The sequence below is a fragment of the Stenella coeruleoalba genome, assembly GCF_951394435.1.
Source record: "Stenella coeruleoalba genome assembly, chromosome: 9".
NCBI classification, from domain to species: domain Eukaryota; kingdom Metazoa; phylum Chordata; class Mammalia; order Artiodactyla; family Delphinidae; genus Stenella; species Stenella coeruleoalba.
In genome coordinates this window covers 47044446-47062946 of record NC_137155.1, presented here as the reverse complement: position 1 = coordinate 47062946, position 18501 = coordinate 47044446, and the positions used below count along the sequence as shown (strand labels likewise).

At 41.9% G+C, this 18501-nt stretch overlaps 2 protein-coding genes across 9 annotated transcripts in view; one reads left to right on the top strand and one right to left on the bottom strand.

The window, feature by feature from the left end:
- Window positions 1-4996, top strand: part of PPP1R9A (protein phosphatase 1 regulatory subunit 9A) — a 320981-nt gene extending 315985 nt beyond the window's left edge. For all 8 annotated transcript variants that reach the window (XM_079932586.1, XM_079932584.1, XM_079932583.1 and 5 more), the window contains one exon: window positions 334-4996. In XM_079932586.1, coding sequence (XP_079788712.1) covers window positions 334-543 — 210 coding nt within the window. In that variant the 3' untranslated portion in view covers window positions 544-4996. The remainder of the gene's footprint in view (window positions 1-333) is intronic.
- Window positions 4906-18501, bottom strand: part of LOC307192086 (serum paraoxonase/arylesterase 1-like) — a gene marked incomplete at its 5' end in the record, with an annotated part of 33347 nt that continues 19751 nt past the window's right edge. The window contains 7 exon segments of the mRNA XM_079932606.1: window positions 4906-5020; window positions 6057-6121; window positions 8026-8094; window positions 10748-10879; window positions 14586-14667; window positions 15886-15913; window positions 15916-16085. Of these exon segments, the coding sequence (XP_079788732.1) occupies window positions 8059-8094; window positions 10748-10879; window positions 14586-14667; window positions 15886-15913; window positions 15916-16085 (448 nt within the window). The 3' untranslated portion in view covers window positions 4906-5020; window positions 6057-6121; window positions 8026-8058.

Sequence of the window (18501 nt, the reverse complement as noted above, 5' to 3'; positions counted from 1 at the left end):
GCAATACTTTTGGCTGTAAATGTCTACAGCCCAAAGGTTGGAGAAGCAGAATTGTGCCCTTTTTCCATTCACTGACCCATTAATTACCAGTTCAGAAAGCATTTACTTGCTGAGGTTTAGGAGGTACTGTGCTAGGGACTTCAAAGTATAAAAGAACAAATAAAGATCAGCCCCACAGTATGTAGATTTTTGGCAAATGTAATCAGCTCTTGCTACCTCTTTGATTATGTTTACATTAGTTCTTGAGTTTGAACATCTTGTGATATCAACCTCATCATAAGCAGAGAAGCCATTGGTTTTCAAATTCAGTTTGTTTATGTGTTTCCTTCTTAGGCTCTTGGAATGACATCATCCCAGGACCGAGCAGTGGTCAAAAAAAAACTCAAAGAAATGAAAGTGTCTCTAGAGAAGGCTCGGAAGGCCCAAGAGAAAATAGAAAAACAAAGAGAAAAGCTGAGGAGGAAGGAACAAGAGCAAATGCAGAGGAAGTCTAAAAAGACAGAGAAGATGGCAGCCGCCACAGAGGGTGCTGGTGAGCAGTGACACACACGGAGAAGTTTCCGCCTCTTCCTGCCCTGCTCTCCTCCGGAGGATGAAGAAGAAACTGATGACAGGGGTAATGTGCTCTAGGCAGACTGGGGAACTGTGTGTTCAATAACTGCATTTTCTGCATTAATAGAGTACACTCACTCTTAACCTACTGAAATAATCCCAAGCCACCTTTGGTTTAGTAACAAACCAAGGATCTCATTTGTGAGAGGTGCGAAGTAGCAGTGTTTCTCTCTTCCTTGTGTTGGGTGGGTGGTGTCACTTGAAGAACCAGCGTGATCCTGCTCAACAAGAGCATGACACACCGTGGCGCTGTCCATGGAATGCCATGCATTTTCAATATGCGATCCTGAAACTGAGCAACGGCACATATCTGCATGGCCGAGAACACCGCTCTGCCATGAGATCTGGGCTGCAGAATCTGTCCCGGTGTGTGGGAAAGGTTCCCCCTCATTTCTGTGTCTGGACACTGAGACAACCCCGCTGTGGAAATGTGGGTGCTCTTTGCCTACTGTGGCAAAAAGCAAGCAAACTGTGCTGCCTGCTGGGCATTGGGAAGAGAGAAAAGAATTACACTTATTTGTTAACCCCAGAAGGAAGCAAAAGCCTTAAGAATGCAGATGTGGGCATTACCTTGGGGTTCTGAGGGTAACATTTATCCTCCAGATTTAGCCAAGCAAAGAAAAATTCAGACATTAGTGCAGCCATGGGATATCGGGATCTGCTGTTTACTTTGCTACTGCTGCATGTTCAGTATTTCAGCAGCACCGACACACACAACACAGTTCCTTTTCTCCCCAACAAATTGAACAGAAAATTGATTTTTAAGGAAACCAACATTTTCAGGTTTCCTCTCCTGGGGAACATTCTGGCTGGTCTTCAGCCTGACTATGACACAATCAGGAACTCATCACATATTTTCTACTCAAGATTTCCCAAGTGGGCTCAGTTAGACTTTTAAGAAATGTACTTTTAAGAAAAATAGAAATACCAGTTAGAGAAAAGTTAGATTTGACTAACATTCAACCAGAGAAGCAATTTTATTGAGCACACAGAATGTTCCCATAAAGAAGAGCTGTCAGTTATATTTTAGAGATGTTTTGAATGGTTTTTCTGAGCCATTCTCTTTCATTCTTTGGAGATCTCCACTTTACAGTTAAAGTTTATTTAAGACGGTACACATGATGCAGGCTGGCAGTGCAGGCAGTTATACTATTTTAAAGCCAGTATTAAGGATTTCAGTGTTTCATCAAACTAATGCAAGTGCAGGAGAGTGGGGCAGAAGGAGGAGAAAATAAACTCATCTTGAGAAGTTTCAAATGATGGATTTTTTGTTGTCATTGTTGTTGTTGTTTTGCTTTTTATGCTCATGCATCTGGTTCTCTTTGCTGCATTGGCTGTAAAAATGAGGTCATCCACTTTCCAGAGGACGAGTTTCAAAATAAGAGTTGAGGCCAGACCAATCCTTGGACAAGTATTTTACTTCCTTTACTTCGTTTTTTGGGGGCAGGGGGGGTGGTCTCGGTCCTTGTCTTCCACTGGAAATGCTCTATACGCAGAGCTTAGGGGAAGGCTTTTGAAGGTTACAAGTAACAGATAATGTAAAGGGGCTTCTTCCCATATAGCTCTATCTCCTATTTTGAAGCATTGTGATTTTTTTTTTTTTTTTGCTTGTCTGAATATCCAAAATCTGAAATTGTCTAAACTAGAAATTTATAATCTTGTTCTTCCCTAAGGCTTGTTTCCTTTTCAGTGACGGTGTTGTCTGTTAAGCTTCAGTTCCCTTGTCACTAGGTATAGATCATTCATTTGATCCTCAGAAACACTGGCATAAAGTAACATTGTGTTTTACAATTATCAAAGTCACTACCTATTTTTTTCTATCGTCATTTGGGGTATGATAATGAAACTCTATACTAGAATCTCTATTAATATTTTGAGATAGGTGGTGCTTTGCTATTTATTAATATCATGGGAAACCAGGAACCACTATCAATGAACTACAAAATTCAGCAAATCTTTTCAATACTAAAAGACTAAATTAGTCAAAATCTGGTAATGCTAGTGCTTGCTATTGTAAATTTTTGCCACTTTTCGCTTATCTTTGGGGGAAAAAAGTGATCTGGATCGTACTGGAAGTTTCACTGTATTCATTTTAAGAGTGGAAATAGAAGGATGATTTATGTTAAGTTATGTTTACACTTTGGTAATATTTGAAAATGGAAGTATATACTGGAAATGTGTATAAGTCTCAGTCTCTGCACATAATTTATGATCTATTATATTGCATTTTTAGATGTCTTAGAAGTATTGTTCTTTAACTTTATTTGTACACTTCCAATGTTTAGATCAACAACCAACTGACAATATTATAAATCAAATTCTTATTCCTCAAATCATTTAGTTTGTAGTATAACAGTTTTGATTTTTTAAGTTAAATTATAGTCATTTTAGGTCTTAATGAGTTATTTTAACATTACTAATTAAAACTGCTGAAATTGATTCGATTGTCCAACAAAGGATAAAGCATAAACATATTGATAAAAGGATATGAAAACAAAGTGAAGGACCTCAGATCTTGTGAACATTTTGTTTTCCTGTTATTTCCTTTATTGACTCTGGTGCATGATGCCTAATTGAGGTTCCAGTGTCTTACACAATCCTAACTTTAACGCTAGTGGTTTTCAGTATCCTTACAGTTTAGCCCAGAATTGTTGCTTCATGAACGTTACAGACTTTGTAGTTTTTTTATTTATCAGAAAATGAACAAAAAGGGAATATCTGGTTACTAGGAACTATATTCCTTCAACGACAGCTCAGTATGACTCTAACGAAAGCCAAAAGTGTTTTGGGGGTGCAGGTAATGCTTTGGGGGACAGGAGATTGTGGTGAGGCCAAGCGGTAGACAGAGAGCATTGTATGAGCTGGGTGTCTGGGGCAGGGTGTTCCACTAAAGGACTTAGATTACTTTATTTAAAGACTATCTCCCTTAAAGTAACTCACAGGTTATGTAGTAGTTTTCTCCTTTCTTTGCCTGAATCAGAAGTTTACTGCAGAGTGATAAGTTAGGGTAGAAATCTAATTTTGCCCATTCTAACACACTGCTGAAGTCCAGCATTAATTTCATGACAATGAAGCTACTCTATACTATCCTCCTTTAGCTGGGGTTGACATGGATTTCCCACCCTCAACATCCCGTAAGCATTTTAACCCAAACAGTTCATGACTGCAGTGTGATAGGGGTGCCTCCGCTTCTAAACGGGGCGTGAAATGGGAAGACTACCTTGTGCTTCTTTGTTGTCGTTGGAAACAGAGGGGCAGGAGGCCAAGAGAGGAACCAAATGAACCCTTGTTTTATCCTGTAGTCATCGCTACCCTGAAATCTTGAGATATCCCAGGCCCAAGCTGCAGGCCCCAGCCAGGTTGTTTGATCTAGCACTTTAATTAGCCTTTATGGTTTCTGCTGAAGACAAAGAATTCTCAGCTAGGTTCTTTGTGTAATAGGAAATGTGTGCTTTAAAATTATATTGTAAAAGGTAAATGAAAACTCACATTTATATGGCTATTCTAACTCATTTGTAAGTGTTAAAGGTTATACAGACCAAGCTGCAAGAGAGGAGAACCAGTGTTTGGCCATACTATTGAAGAAGTTTCCAAAGGAGGTATCCCAGCAATTCTAAATCAAATGTCTATGCTTGGGATGTGATGTAGCCCCTTCATTACATGGAGGTATTTAAGAATTACCAACTTCCATTTGAGTAAATTTACTGTCCCAATAGAGCTGCAGATGAGGGGCATTTCAACTTAGTGGACAGCAGTCACTAGGGTTCAAGTCACCTGCTTAATGCCAAGTCCTTAGTGCTTTCTGAATGAAAAGGTAAAATGAAAAAGAAAAGCCCAGTTTTTAAGATATCTTTTTCCAATTTACCTAATCAAGGATCTACCTGCACACTGTTATGAAGCTAAGCATTTAAGGATGAAGTCCAGAAATAAAATGTCCATATTTTCTACTAGAATTGCTTTCGTTATGATGATAGGGGTGGGAAGTAAGTTCTCAAAAAGAAGCAGCGTTGTAAGAAATACAAACGTGCTTCAGAAATTCACTCCTGAAGAACAGCCTGTGTATGCAGGCAGATCTTGTTTATATTTGTCTTAGGCATTTAAAGTCTCAGGAAACTTAGTCTTGGTCCAAAACACTGGGGAAAAAAATAACACCAGACAGTACAGCAGTAGTATTTAAAGTAGCGGCATAGAATAGACCCGACCTAGAAATCAAAGGGCAAAGAAAAAGCCTACAGAAGCAACTTCCCCTGGAAAATGAAAACATCAGGCTCTACCTTATGCACAACAGAGGGTCCTGACGTGCTTGTGTGTGCGTGTCTGTGTGGATGCGCTGAGGGAATGGTGGTTACTGGAAGGCTCACACGTGTGAGTGGGTGGACCAAGCATGGCGCGTGACCCGCTTCCAGACCTGCAGAGTGGGGAAAGAAAGAAACATGATGATTTCCAATCCTTGCCCCCTCCCCCAAGCCCCCCCCCCAAATCGCTAGGGACGCGAGAATGAATGAGGTAAAGAATAAGAGAACAAGAGGCAACGTCTCAAGAATGTGCATGCCATTTGTGTAGACGTACAGAACTACATACGTGTGAATATATCTCCCACCGTACATACATGCACATACTGCAATCACATGGCATCAAAATATATATTGTATATGGAACTTGGTAATGTCAGATAGGACCCTGAGCAGTATCGTAGCCTTATTGCCACTTCTTTTGTGTGTGTACATTGAATGGCTCATGAGATTTTAAGAGATTTTTTTAATGTATTTCTATTAAATGCACTTATCCTTCTACATGTTTATATATTTTGGTAAAACTGGTTTATTAGATACTTGGTATTTTAGCAGGATAAAATTTCCTCACACGTTTGGTTAATGCTTTGATGTCAAGATTGCACATTGCTGAGTTGAAGCTCAGAAGTTTATACAGCTTTGGGGATTTTCAGCTGCAGATTGCAGTTTCCTTGGCTAAAAATTGCACTGTGTGTTCTTGTGCATTCGCTCACGCTCTGAAATTACATATTTGGTCGCTGTGATCCATGAGTCACTAACTACTGGCTCTCCGATGGCAGCGTTGCTATCACAGGACCATTTATTTGTGGTCCTCCACCATCTTTCGTGGAGTGATGCCACAGTTAGCTCATCACCAAATATAACACAAGTGGATAGGAGCGCGAGTGTGTTGTTGGAAGGTGTACACTTCTATTTCCTTCAGCTGTCTTATTCACACGCCCAGGTTTCCTGTTAAGAATTTAAACTTTCACCCATGAAAGAACAATTGGCCAAAATAATTAAATCCCCTTAGAAAGTGGAAATTAGGAGGCACTCCAGCTAGATAACACCTCCAACAACATCAGAGTTAGTTAGTGCTTAGTGAAAACCCTTAAATATGTATGTATATGTTTTCCTTAATATTATTTATGATCATCACTGCTGCTTTCGTACCTTTTAATGGTGTTGCAGTTAAACCACTAGTACATCTGCTACGTATCACTAACAAAACTGGCCGGCTGAAAACAAAAAAAGAGAGAGAATGAATTCTATTCCGTTGTAGAGGAGTTGACTTATTTTCATCTTTCTTTATGTATCACTAAAGGAAAACAGTTGTTTGGAAATCATTCTAAGTTCAGTAAGTATGGATAGCATGTTATCTGAAACTTTTAATTTGTACCTTTTCGTGTCTGATCATTTGCATGGAAGAGACAATAGTGCCACGTCTGGATTGTTCTCTTGTGCTTGGTTAATGTGTACTTCTCTAGATTGTTCTGTTTCAAACGCCATTTCTTACTCTTTGGTTTTCAGAGGCATTCAAAGCAAAATATCACAGTGGTCCTTTGTTTTCTAACCAATCTAAAAATTCCTTGATTAAATTTAATTTGTTAGTGTAAATAAATCTCTTGCCAATGAGTATTATTGTTGTTAGACAACGAATGCAATAAAAAGAGAAATACCAAGGTCTGTCAAAGTAATTTTTTTCCCCCCTCTTCCATTTTCACTTTCAACTAAAACAAGCCTTGACTGGGTAAACCTGTATTAACTGTCAAAATACATCTATCAATCAAGAGCAAAGTGCACATTTTCCATGGAAATGACACTAAAAATAAGTTTCAGCCCTGGTAAAGTGTAAATTGCCCTGGTAAAGTGTAAATTGGCAGCTAGAATTACATTTGAAAGCACAATTATGGAACTGGGCATAAAGTTAAAAGATCAAAGCTCCCACTACATGCTCCCTTGTCCACCTTTCTGTCCCCATCATGGCTTCACCGTCACAGCTTCTGAAACCTATTAGCCAGGAGCAGGTCTGTGACAAATCCATTAAGCAGTTGGCCTCACGCAGCATAGGGCAAGCTTAGAGTCAGCGCACCCCAGAGTATGGGGATCCTTTCAACAGTTTTATTCCTAAAGCCTTAAATGTTTAGAAGACTGAATGTAACAAATGGGGGATATTAATTTCTCTCTCTCACACACACAAACCATAATTTATCTGTGACTAAACCTTTGGCAATGCAAAAATGAACAAAAGTAAAAGGAGAGGTGGGGTAATTTAGGTTTCTCTTTACTGGGAAAGCCATATTTAGAAGGGAAATGGGAATGGGTCTGAGTGTGCCAGGATGTCTAATGGCTTTGCTGAGGAGGTAGGCCTGGAGCTGAGGACAACTTCTTAGTGCCTGTCTGGTTGTCCAGCACGTGAACTGGAGGCTCTGGGTGCTGGGGCTCTGATGACATGTGCGTTCATCCTGCTTTTTGAACAAGACAAGGCAAGGCAGCAATAAGCTCACATGCTCTCAGGGAAAACGTGTTTTAGGGAAAGGACTTTCTGGGTCACATATAGTTAAGTTACTTAAGACCTGACAACTGATGTAATGATTTTAGCAATTCCATTTAAAGGATTTTTACTGGTAAATGAAGTTGTCAAATATCCCAAGACTGATTTGATATTGTACTCTCAAAGAAGCCTTATGCATCACATCTGTTCCCAGCTAAACATACTTCCATCTCTTGTGATGTCCAGATTTAGGGTCAGCATTCATTGTTCAGATGAGATCACTGTGGCCCCTTAGATGTGGCAAGCAGTTGAAATGAGGAGCTCCCTGTTGTCAGGGCATGGGTGCAAATCAGCCTGTTAGAGCTCACAATAAAGAGCCGTGTGGAACACAGTACCAATCAGCAGTTTCCCTTTGTATACAGAGGCAACCGTACTTCCTCGTAACACTGTACCATTTTCTGCCTAAACCACTGTAACTTTGGGTTCTTCTAAAATCTTCTGGATTTGGAGCACCCATCGAAAAATAACATTAGATTAATATTTTTTAAAGTCACTCAAGACATAACTTTAAATATGGGGTCATTTCTCCATAAGAAGCAGCCTTTAGGTAAACCATATTTTGTTCCAAAATTACTCTCTATATCATACCTGTTTCCTCCTTGGCAAGATGACAGCTTCTGATCAGATGATCTTTAACAGTGATAGAGACTCAAAGACCTATAGAGGCAAGAACTATAAATCAGTAGTACAGCCTGGGTGTGAGACATAAAGGAGCAGTAGGGACTATGGTAAATTGCGGGAAGGAGGGGGTATTACTCAGTAAGAGTCAAATTATTGCCATGCTGGAATTCAGGCCAGTTTTTGTATATTTTCAGGTAAGCTAGGAATTTGAATGTTTACACTTAATTCCTGGGTTTTAAATGCAGCAATAAAAACAAACACAAAAAAGAGCATTGCCCAAAAAAGAACATACCTCTCCACCACATTCATCATTCCTCTGAACTTAGGGTCCCAACTCTAAATGTGGAAGATTTCATGAGTTTGGTTTCTTCATTTAGTTGAGCAGAAATATGATTGTATCATTAGCAGCAGTATAGTGTTGATAGTATCTAAGACGGCTGTACATGATAGCCGATGTTTGACCATTTTGGCCCATAAAATGGTAATTTCATATGATTCACCTACTATACCGAGCACACTGTAGGGCAGGAGCCCAGAGGTTGTATTTTGGATCTTCCACTTAACTGTTTGTTTCTCATTTGTAGAATGAGATGGGTGGGACCATATTAACTCTAAATTCGCTTTCAGCTTTAAGTTCGTGTTCTTCTGAAGGCTTTAGGATAAAGTACAGTGACTTGAAGAACAGATACCGATATACAAAAACACCAAATATGGCAGAATAGGAAGGCTAGTGCTTGTTTATGAAAGGGTCAACGTGAGCATTTAAAAGGACCTCTCCAAAACAGCTGGCAGCAAAGACAGATGTCTTAGGAAGTTGCTGGAGCATTCACATGTCGTAGTTAGTTACTGGGAAATAGTTGATGGTGCACCTTGGCTTTAGGAAACCACTTTCTAATAAAACTAAATCACTCTCCCCTGGGTCAGTGCCTTAGACAATGGATCGTTACTACTTTTTGCTATACCTTACCAGATGCATCATTAGAAAAGAAGTATTTTTTTTCCAGAACAGCAAACTAAGTCCATGCTATAGCAAATGGCCCAAGTTCCTCAAATGAGCTAACAAGCAAGAACAAATTAGAATCTAACATTCTGCCCAGTTCTGAGCAGTGAACACGCCACAGCATACATTTCTTCAATTCTATTCAGCATACCATACAGCAGTCGTAATAGCTAAGAACTAACAGAAGGCACAGAGGATTGCCGTTCACCATAATCACAGTTGTCCTGTAAACCCAGAGACAAAGGGCATGAAGGGCCAACAGGCAAATGGAAATATGTATTTGGTTTTTGTTTCTTATCCAAGAGATGTAGCCTTTAAAAAAAATTTTTTTTTTTTTCAGGGGTGGAGGGTGGGATGAGACTGACTCTTTTTTTTTTTTTTTTTTTTTTTGCGGTACGCGGGCCTCTCACTGTTGCGGCCTCTCCCGCCGCGGAGCACAGGCTCCGGAAGCGCAGGCTCGAGCAGCGGCCATGGCTCACGGGCCCAGCCGCTCCGCGGCATGTGGGATCTTCCCGGACCGGGGCACGAACCCATGTCTCCTGCATCGGCAGGCGGACTCTCAACCACTGCACCACCAGAGAAGCCCGAGACTGATTCTTAAAACTGAGCTTTAAAAAGAATACATAGCAGTAAACCATGTCAGAAAGTATACCGTGTATCTGACGTAAATAACAAGTACAGTTAGTACCTACTGAAAACTCCGAGTCAAAAACCCCAGGTAAGTCATAGTAAACGTTCAGATGCCCCTGGCAAAGTGAGTTTCAAATTCTTGTTTGCACTGCCAAAACAATCCTCTGAAAAAAAGACCATGGACACCAATAGGGTCTTTGGGTACTAAAACTAAGATGGAAGAGAAGTTCTTTTAAGCCCAGATCATTCCAGCACGGGATTTAGGTTTCCATTCTGCCAGGAAGGTTTGGAGAGGATGGCCATCCCTGCTTTAGGACTGGTCCATAACACAAACTTGTGCGTGTACTGACACACAGGAAAAGGGGGTTGAACAGGAAGGCAGGTAACACACAAATGATTAGACCATAGCAATGTGGTATGGTATATTTTTTAGACTCTTGCGAATTGCCAAGTTGGAGAAACTCACTATTGAAATAAAGATATGGACCGCAGTCCAGTGCTGGCTATCCTAACCCAGCCCTCCAGGCCCACCCTCCACTGTGCTCAGCCTGTACGAAGCCCATTCAAGGCTCCCTTGCCCTCCAGCCTCCAGTGGAGGTTGACCACGGAGCAGCAGCAGCGGTGGGGAGAGGGAGGGCCGAGAGGGAGGTGGGGTGCTGACCCCAGCCCCCCAACCCCGTGAGGCCCTTGCTGGTTGGCTACATCCCTCAACCAGAGGTCAGGTTCCCCTCCCAGCGCCTTCTCCACACACAGCTCCCTTCTCGTCTGGCTTCCGGTTACCATCCCTACCTTCCTTGTTAGCCTTGGGGTACTGCGTTATCCCTGTTCACTGCCTGTGCCTACACCTCTGTACGTAGTGCCCTCATGAAGTCCCCTCAAATCGCCCAGTTTACACGTACCATCTGTCTCCCACCTGGACTCTGATTCAGATGCCTCCCGGAGTCCCATTCCCTTTTATATCTGATCTCTGGGGTCATCTATCCATGTCCCCCTTTTATTTGCACATATAATTGAGATTTATATTTTCAACCACTGACATGATTCATTTTGCAAACTAACCTCTGATCCAGTAGGATTCTCTGGGTCATAGAAGAAGATTTTCGTGCCATTGGGGTGGCGACCAACCCAAAGGTGCCCTGTCACAGGATCCTCGGATATATTATCCATAAGTGTGTTAAAGTCCAGAGGCTTCTAGATGAAAACCAAGGAGAGAAGGAAGGAGAGAAAGTGAAAAAAATTTGAGAGGTGATGGAGCAATACGTCAGGGAAAACTATCAGCCTGTCCTTCCTTGGTCACCACACTCCTGGCTCCGGGGACATGACAATTCTGCCCCATTTCACTAGCACTCAAGGGAATTCCTCTAGCTTTCCATCTATGCTAGTATTTTGCCGGTTTCCAGGACACACGAGGGAGGGGGAAGATCAGAAAACCAAAAAAGACTGTTAAAAGTTAGATGAAGGCATTTGGACTAACATCTGTGTATGAAATTAAAACTGAAAGAAAAAAAAAAGTTTTAAGTGCAGCCTAAAACAGTTCCTTCTAAAACGGCATGTGCAAATGATATTTTTATAAGCATTCAGAAAACAACCAGGAAATGTAGATTCATTTCTGATGAGAACATCAATGAAATGTAGGCTCTTCTTTAATGGCTAATCACAGGCTCTGCAGCCAGAGGGGAAATGATCACCCAGGGTCTAATTTGTGCCTTGGAGTTGAGGAAAAGTTTCTTCCTTGGCTTCCTGATGTTATTCAGCTCCCTGTTCTTCTGCTGCTTATTTTCTAAATATAAGTTGCAAGCATGTGATGACTGCACAGATTGCTGTCGCGGCTTTGTACCGGGATCATAAATAATACCAACGATTCTTAATTCCATCATTCATCATCCTGGCTGCCTTCTACCGGGGAGAAATCGCATCTATTTGTTTACCTCTAACTCTCAGTTGGAGAAACAATATCTACCGTGTACCTCAAACAGAGGCCAGCCTACCTCAGCACCCAGAGACCCTGTAATAATTGGCGGTGACTCATTGCACAGGCCAGAGCGTGGGCAGACAGCTGTGGTGAGCCCACGCTGCCCTGTGCTTCCTACTCAAAATGAGCTCTCTCCACATGGCCGGGAAGGGACGAGAGGGCTCAAGCATTGAGGCAGAGCCTCCTTTTGACCTTCATGCAGTGCCATCACTCATTCCTACCCTGGAAACCGGCAAGTTTGGCCAAAGGAGGCGGCTGAGCAAACATCCTCTGGCCAAAATCAGCTCCAAGTCTCCTCCATCCCCAAACCCCATCTATCCCAGTGTCAGACATTCTAGGCTGATAACGTTAAATTCTTTATGTGAGGAAAATGTTTGTCGCAGCGTTCTGCTATTATCTTTGGAAGGGGTCACGGCCAGCTGGTGAATTCCGTGGCAGATGAAAGGCTGCAAAGATGAGGGTGGGGAGTGAGAGTGGAAGAAGGACACAGAAACCTGGGGTCCCCTCCATTCATTGCATGATTAATGAGCTCCTGCCTTGCACACCTGCTGAGCAAGGGGCAGGCCTGGGTCCTGCTGAGCAAGACCTGACAGTCCAGCAGGGAGCCCAGCTTGGGCTCAGCAATGAACTCTTCCCTTGCAAATCTGTAATTCCTAGCAATACTAACTCACCACGATGCACACTCAGACCGCGTTACATGCTTCCACAAAGTCCAGTGGAAATGTTTACATTCCTTGGTAAGGGAAACGGTAAATTATTCTCTTTGGGAAACACTGGAACCTCTTAACAAATATCCCAATTTTTAGAGAGTTGGAACTCACTGAAGTGAGACTATTCATTGGTTGTGTCTTGGATTTTTTTTTTTTTTTGAGGAGGGGATCGTTTTTATTGCGGTAAAATATGTAAAACCTGAAATTTGTCATTTTAACCATTTTTCAGTGTACAATTCAATGGCATCAAGTACATTCGAAATGTGGTGAATCCATCACCACGATCCATTTCCAGAACCTTTCCTCATCCCAAACAGAAACGGTACCCAGGAGCTCCCCATTCCTCCCTTTCCCATCCCCTGGTAACCTCTATTCCACTCTCTGTTTATGAATGTGCCTCTTCTAGGTTCCTGGAATCATACACTATTTGTCTTTTTGTGTCTAACTTATTTCACTTCGCATAATGTCTTCAAGTTCGTAGGTGTTGCGGCATGATTTAGTACTTCATTCCTTTTTAAGGCTGAATAATATTTCATTGTATGTATATACCCCACTTTGACAGGACATAAACCCATCTGCATCTCATCCCAAGTTCTAAGAACAATCCCAGCTAGTTTATCAAATTTCTTGGCACTCCAAGTATCAGTTAACTGGTCTTAATGAATATGATCCTTCAAAAGAAAGAATAACATTACCCTTGAAGGGGGGGAGTCTCAACTGAATTGTTATGTCAGGGGACAGGCATGATCTGCTGCCAGAAGTGGGAGCCAAACCTGAAATAAGCTTTGCCCTCAATCTTGCCTCGGCAAGAGCAGTGCCTTTATGATTCTGTGTTGAATGTATACTGGATTGGGTTTTATTCTTATAAAATCCTTTAACTTTCAATTTGCAGAAGTGCCTATAGTTATAACTACAATTTGTTTTTATTCCCCCAGGCAATAGGAGTGTGTAATTCCATTTTACTTCAGCTGAATACCAAACGAGCCCTGCCAGTGATTTTAATGTCAAACATGATGTTACATTTGATGTTGCTTCAAGGTAATTTTCTCAGAGTGAAGCCCCTCAAGACAGTCACTGAGATGCGCCGACAGGCACAGTCACACGGCGCCTGGGGACAGCGCTTCCTATGCCGTGGGCAGGTGTGTCAGGGGAGCATCATCTTCGTGTTTTTCCAAGCATTACTTTCATAATACTCCACTTTGCTCTTACTTCTTCTTTCCTCTCCTTTGTGTTTTTACCCCTTTTGCTCCAAACCTTCAGACTGGATCAGAATTGGTTCAGGTGAAGGTGAAGCTCTGAAGAATGCCCTGTCCCAGCATGTTAAATTAACAACTAATTTGTTCAGTGCCTACTACGTGTGGGAATTCTTCCAGGAACACATAGGGAAAATACCTGTCCTGTGGTGCTTATACCCTAGTAGGAGAGGCACACAGACAACAGAGAAGAGAAGTAAAATACAAAATATGTTAGCAAAGGATGCTAAAAACAAAGCCATAAAGGAGAGGAAATGTGTGTGTGTGTGTGTGTGTGTGTGTGTGTGTGTGTGTTTAGCAAGGAGCAGAATTGCAAGTTTAGATTAGGTGCCCAGGGAAGGCCTCGCTGAAGTGACATTTTAGCGAAATCTGGAAAGGTATGAAGGAAGAGCCGTGGAGATCTGGAGGAAGAGCACCTGAGGAGAGAGACAAGTGCCCCGTCCTGAGGCAGGGCCTTGCCGGGGGAGCCCCAGAAATACTCAAGCAGGAGTATCTCAGCAGCGGGCCAAGGGCTGGAGACAAAGGCAGCAAAGGGATGGGCTGCCAGGGCACCTGGCGGCCATTGTGAGTACTTGGGCTTTGTAAATATTGTGCTGTCGTATACAAGTTGAGGCTATTGTCTGTTCCATCAACATGGAGGGGAAAAAAGGGGGGGGCGGGGAGGGAGGGAAGGAGGAAGGAAGAAAGGAAAGAGAGAACTGAAGAACACAATGCCAAGCTTAAAATTCACTAGAGCAGAAAGAATCAGTTTCACAGGTGATGAGTGTGGTTTGCTGCTTCCCACTCTGCAGCTAAGCAAACGTGAACAACAAACCCATATGATGCTGATGACTCAATAAAAGAGTGAAAAATTGGTTCTCACCCACTCCAATTAGACAATCCTTTTTTCCTCACTTTTAATTTCACAAATCAATTAGAATCTAATTATCACTCTGCAAACTTATAGTACGAATACATCTTACCTTCAATGGAGTTAAAGTCCAATTAGTGTGCTTTTCATACACATGAATCTTATGAGCCAGCACTTCAGATATACAGACATACCTTCAAAGAAGAAAGAGCTACATCAAAGCTCGTGAAGTAATGTGATTCAGAAGGTTACCATGAAGTTGTAATAACTCTTCCTAGGGAAGAACTTTGCTTAGAGACTGGAAAATGGAACCTGTCTCAAAGCACACCAAATTCTGAAGGAACTCAATGAGTTGACAGAGCACAGAGGAGTTTTAATCTCTGAAAAGTTATTTCTAAAGGTGGGAAGCTAATTGGCACTGACTAGTAGGGAAGGAACTAACTCTAACTCAAATAACTGGGAGCAAAAGCATGACAGTGCTTTTCTTGGTTTGTCAACGTAATGGCAAGCCCCAGGTTCTGCATTTTAGCCCCTCGTTTTAGGCCAGAGAAAGCACAAGAGAAGACAAGTGCTCGGCCTGTATCTGAGAGGAGACTTCCTCCCCTCTACCCTGAGTGCAATGTCACATTCATCATAACGATCTGTGGCCAGTCTAAGCACAGTGCATCCCAGGACAAAGAGATAAATAACTGCGTGATTATCTGCTATCTGTGAAGACCAGGAGATGATATGAATAATTGAAAACTGTCTGTGTTGCTTTCTCTAAATATGTTACTACCCTCTAAATATGTTACTAACCTTCTAAGTATGTTACAAATCCTTCATGATACAAGACGAGGAGGATTTTATATACACACCAATGCTACCCAAAGTGTGGTCCCCAAACCACTGCTGGTCTGTGAATTGTTTCACGGTCACCACCAGAAAATAATGTAAATCAACTACATCACTAAGCACACTACTTAGTGAGGCTGACTTTTTTCTCCATGGTAACACTTTCTTTATGAAGGAAGTGGTGCCTTGATGTACATTTTGGTACAAGCTTTTTGTTGTGTCACAAACCAGCACTACTGATATATACACACCTACAAATTGTTAATCTCATTATACACTCAAAAATCTTCCCTCAAAACAAAGCTGTTTAGTAATACTAAATGTTTATTGCAGTACCCCCTCTTGAAATGCACTTTTTTCCCCAAAAAAGAAATTTAAAAAGAGTATGCCTTCACAAAACAGAAAATTCTGATTTGATATATGTTACCCCTGAAAAATTAAGATATTTTACATTTTCCCTAATCCTCTTACTGGGATAACATGTTAAAATGCATCCCATCATTTAGGAAATGAATATGCTCTAAAGATGTCTAAGGAGAATCTGGGAACATGCATGGCATTTTAAAGAGTTCACATACTTGCCATCAGGTGAGATGTTGATTCCACAGCAAAATCAAGTCCGCTGGCCACCACTCGAACTTCATTTGGACCGTAGTAAACAACAAATGAGCACGCTAGACCCAAATACAACTCCCAGGATCTCAGGTAGGGGTCAACAAGATAGTGATCACCGATGGCACAGAAGTGTTCAGGTCCCACACCGACAATGCCATTCAAACTGCAATTCAAACACACACATATGACACGTGCAGGTGAAGCCATGGTACGTTACAGGATTATGCATTGGCATTCATTAATGTCTACTTATAAAACCAAAAAGTGGAATGGAGGCTTCACAATAGCTGTTACAGCCCAGAATTATGTGAAATCAGTCCAACCTATACAATCCTCAAAGACAATAATTACCCTAAGAAACCCTAAAAGGTTATTGATTAATAGCAATGGAACATAAAAATCCTATAAGCTGTGTCTTTAAAAAAGTGTGTGTGTGTGTGTGTATGTTTAGATAGACTAAACTCCACAGACATTAAATTAGGCCGGGAATCATTATCAGGGCCACACATTTCTTGATGCTCCTATAGAACAGTCCAAGTCAGCATCAGGCAGTGCAAAAAACCCTGGCAATCTTGAGACTTTCATTCTAGTGAAAGCTCTGCTACTATTAGCTGTGTGATCTACGGAAAATCAATCATTTCACATCCCAGGGCCTCAGTTTCCTTATCTATAAAAAAGGAGTAGATGGACTGGTCTATCTTTCAGCCTTACAGGATCACATCCAGCCATGAAGTTTCATAATTCTAAATGGAGTGAAATGTCTGTGAGCAAGAATGCTCAGAAATAGGATGCTGTGGCTTTTTTGGTGCTGTTCTGATTTTGATTCTCCCTGTGTTACTGAAAATCTAAGATATATGAGTCTATTTTTCTGCTTTAATAGGTACAACAGCGAACACATAAGTGAGTCATGCTGCACTGATTGAGGTGACAGAAGTTCCCGGGGGCCATTATCTGGGAGAGAATTATCTCCGCTCCACTGCGGAGGGCGTCATGGCCAGCACATCAGCTCTGACGCAGCTCTGGGCTCCTGGGCGACTTTGATAAGCGTACAGAGCCTCAGTTTTCTCATCTGTAAAGAGAGGTTAAATGATTTTCCCAAAGTCATACAGCTCATTAGTAGACGACTAAGGGTCAGAATCTTCATTTGTGGCGTTGCAGTGGGAATTACAATGAGATGATGCCTGCTGTATGCTTTGCGGGGAGCCCGCCAATCACAAAGCCTCCATCAGTGGTAGCCACAGTTACTACATGAGAAAAAGGGTCTAGGAATTTAGGATTAGTCTGTACAGGCTTCAGGCATAAGCCTGCAAGCTGGGGTTTTTTCCTCTCTTTTTTTTTTTTTTTTCTTTTTTTTCTTTTTTTTTTTTTATTTTTTGCAGTACACGGGCCTCTCACTGCTGTGGCCCCTCCCGTCGCGGAGCACAGGCTCCGGACGCGCAGGCCCAGCAGCCACGGCTCACGGGCCCAGCCGCTCCGCGGCACGTGGGACCCTCCCAGACCAGGGCACGAACCCGCGCTCCCTACATCGGCAGGCGGACTCTCAACCACTGCGCCACCAGGGAAGCCCTCCTCTCTTTTTTAAAGGTAGATTTCTGAAATTAGTTTGCTTTATAATCCTTTGCTATTTTTCATAAAAAGGAGAAGAGCAGAAGGGTTTAGAGTAATAGCTTTGAAATCTGATGAACTCCATTTGAATTCCGGAGTTGCTTGCTATCATCCATGGGGCCACAGCATGTCCCTAAACTCTGAGCCTCTCCATACCTTGAAATGTTGGGGTAAGAATAAAATGAAATAATGAATCAAAGACCCTAGCACCATGCCTGGCATACAGTAAATGACCAATGATGACCATTGTGTTGTTATTATTATTAATAACATGCTCAAATTATAATAGTCATTGGAATATTAATGTTGTAGACAACCATATAAACAACCATCAAACACAAAGCAGAAAATATACACGGCTGATCCTTGGGTGGAGAGAGCAGAATTTTAGTTAATTGTGGCACTAACTATAGTTTGGTTCTATATTGACAAAGATCAATATATTTGCAATTGCCCAGAAAAAAATACTCTAACCCTGGGAAATTGGACAAAATTGAGATTTCCAAGATTAAATGGTAAAACAAATAAAATAAGTTTTCACTATTTCATAGTGACTCAGAGCACAAGCTCCAGACTCCAGCAACCAGGGTTAAAGTTCCAGTTGTACCATTTATTGACAGTGTCACCTGAGGCAAATTAAATACTCCAGGCCTCATTTTCTTTAATCCAAACTGGTATAGAAATAAAACCTAATTAAGAAGGTATTTGTGGGACTTCCCCAGTGGCGCAATGGTTAAGAATCCGCCTGCCAATGCAGGGGACCCGGGTTCAATCGCTGGTCCAGGAAGATCCCACATTCTGTGGAACAACTAAGCCCATGCTCCGTGCACAACTACTGAGCCTGAGCTCTAGAGCCCGTGCTCCGCAACAAGAGAAGCCACCACAATGAGAAGCCCACGCACCACAACAAAGAGTAGCCCCTGTTCGCTGCAACTAGAGAAAGCCCACGCGCAGCAATGATGACCCAACACAGC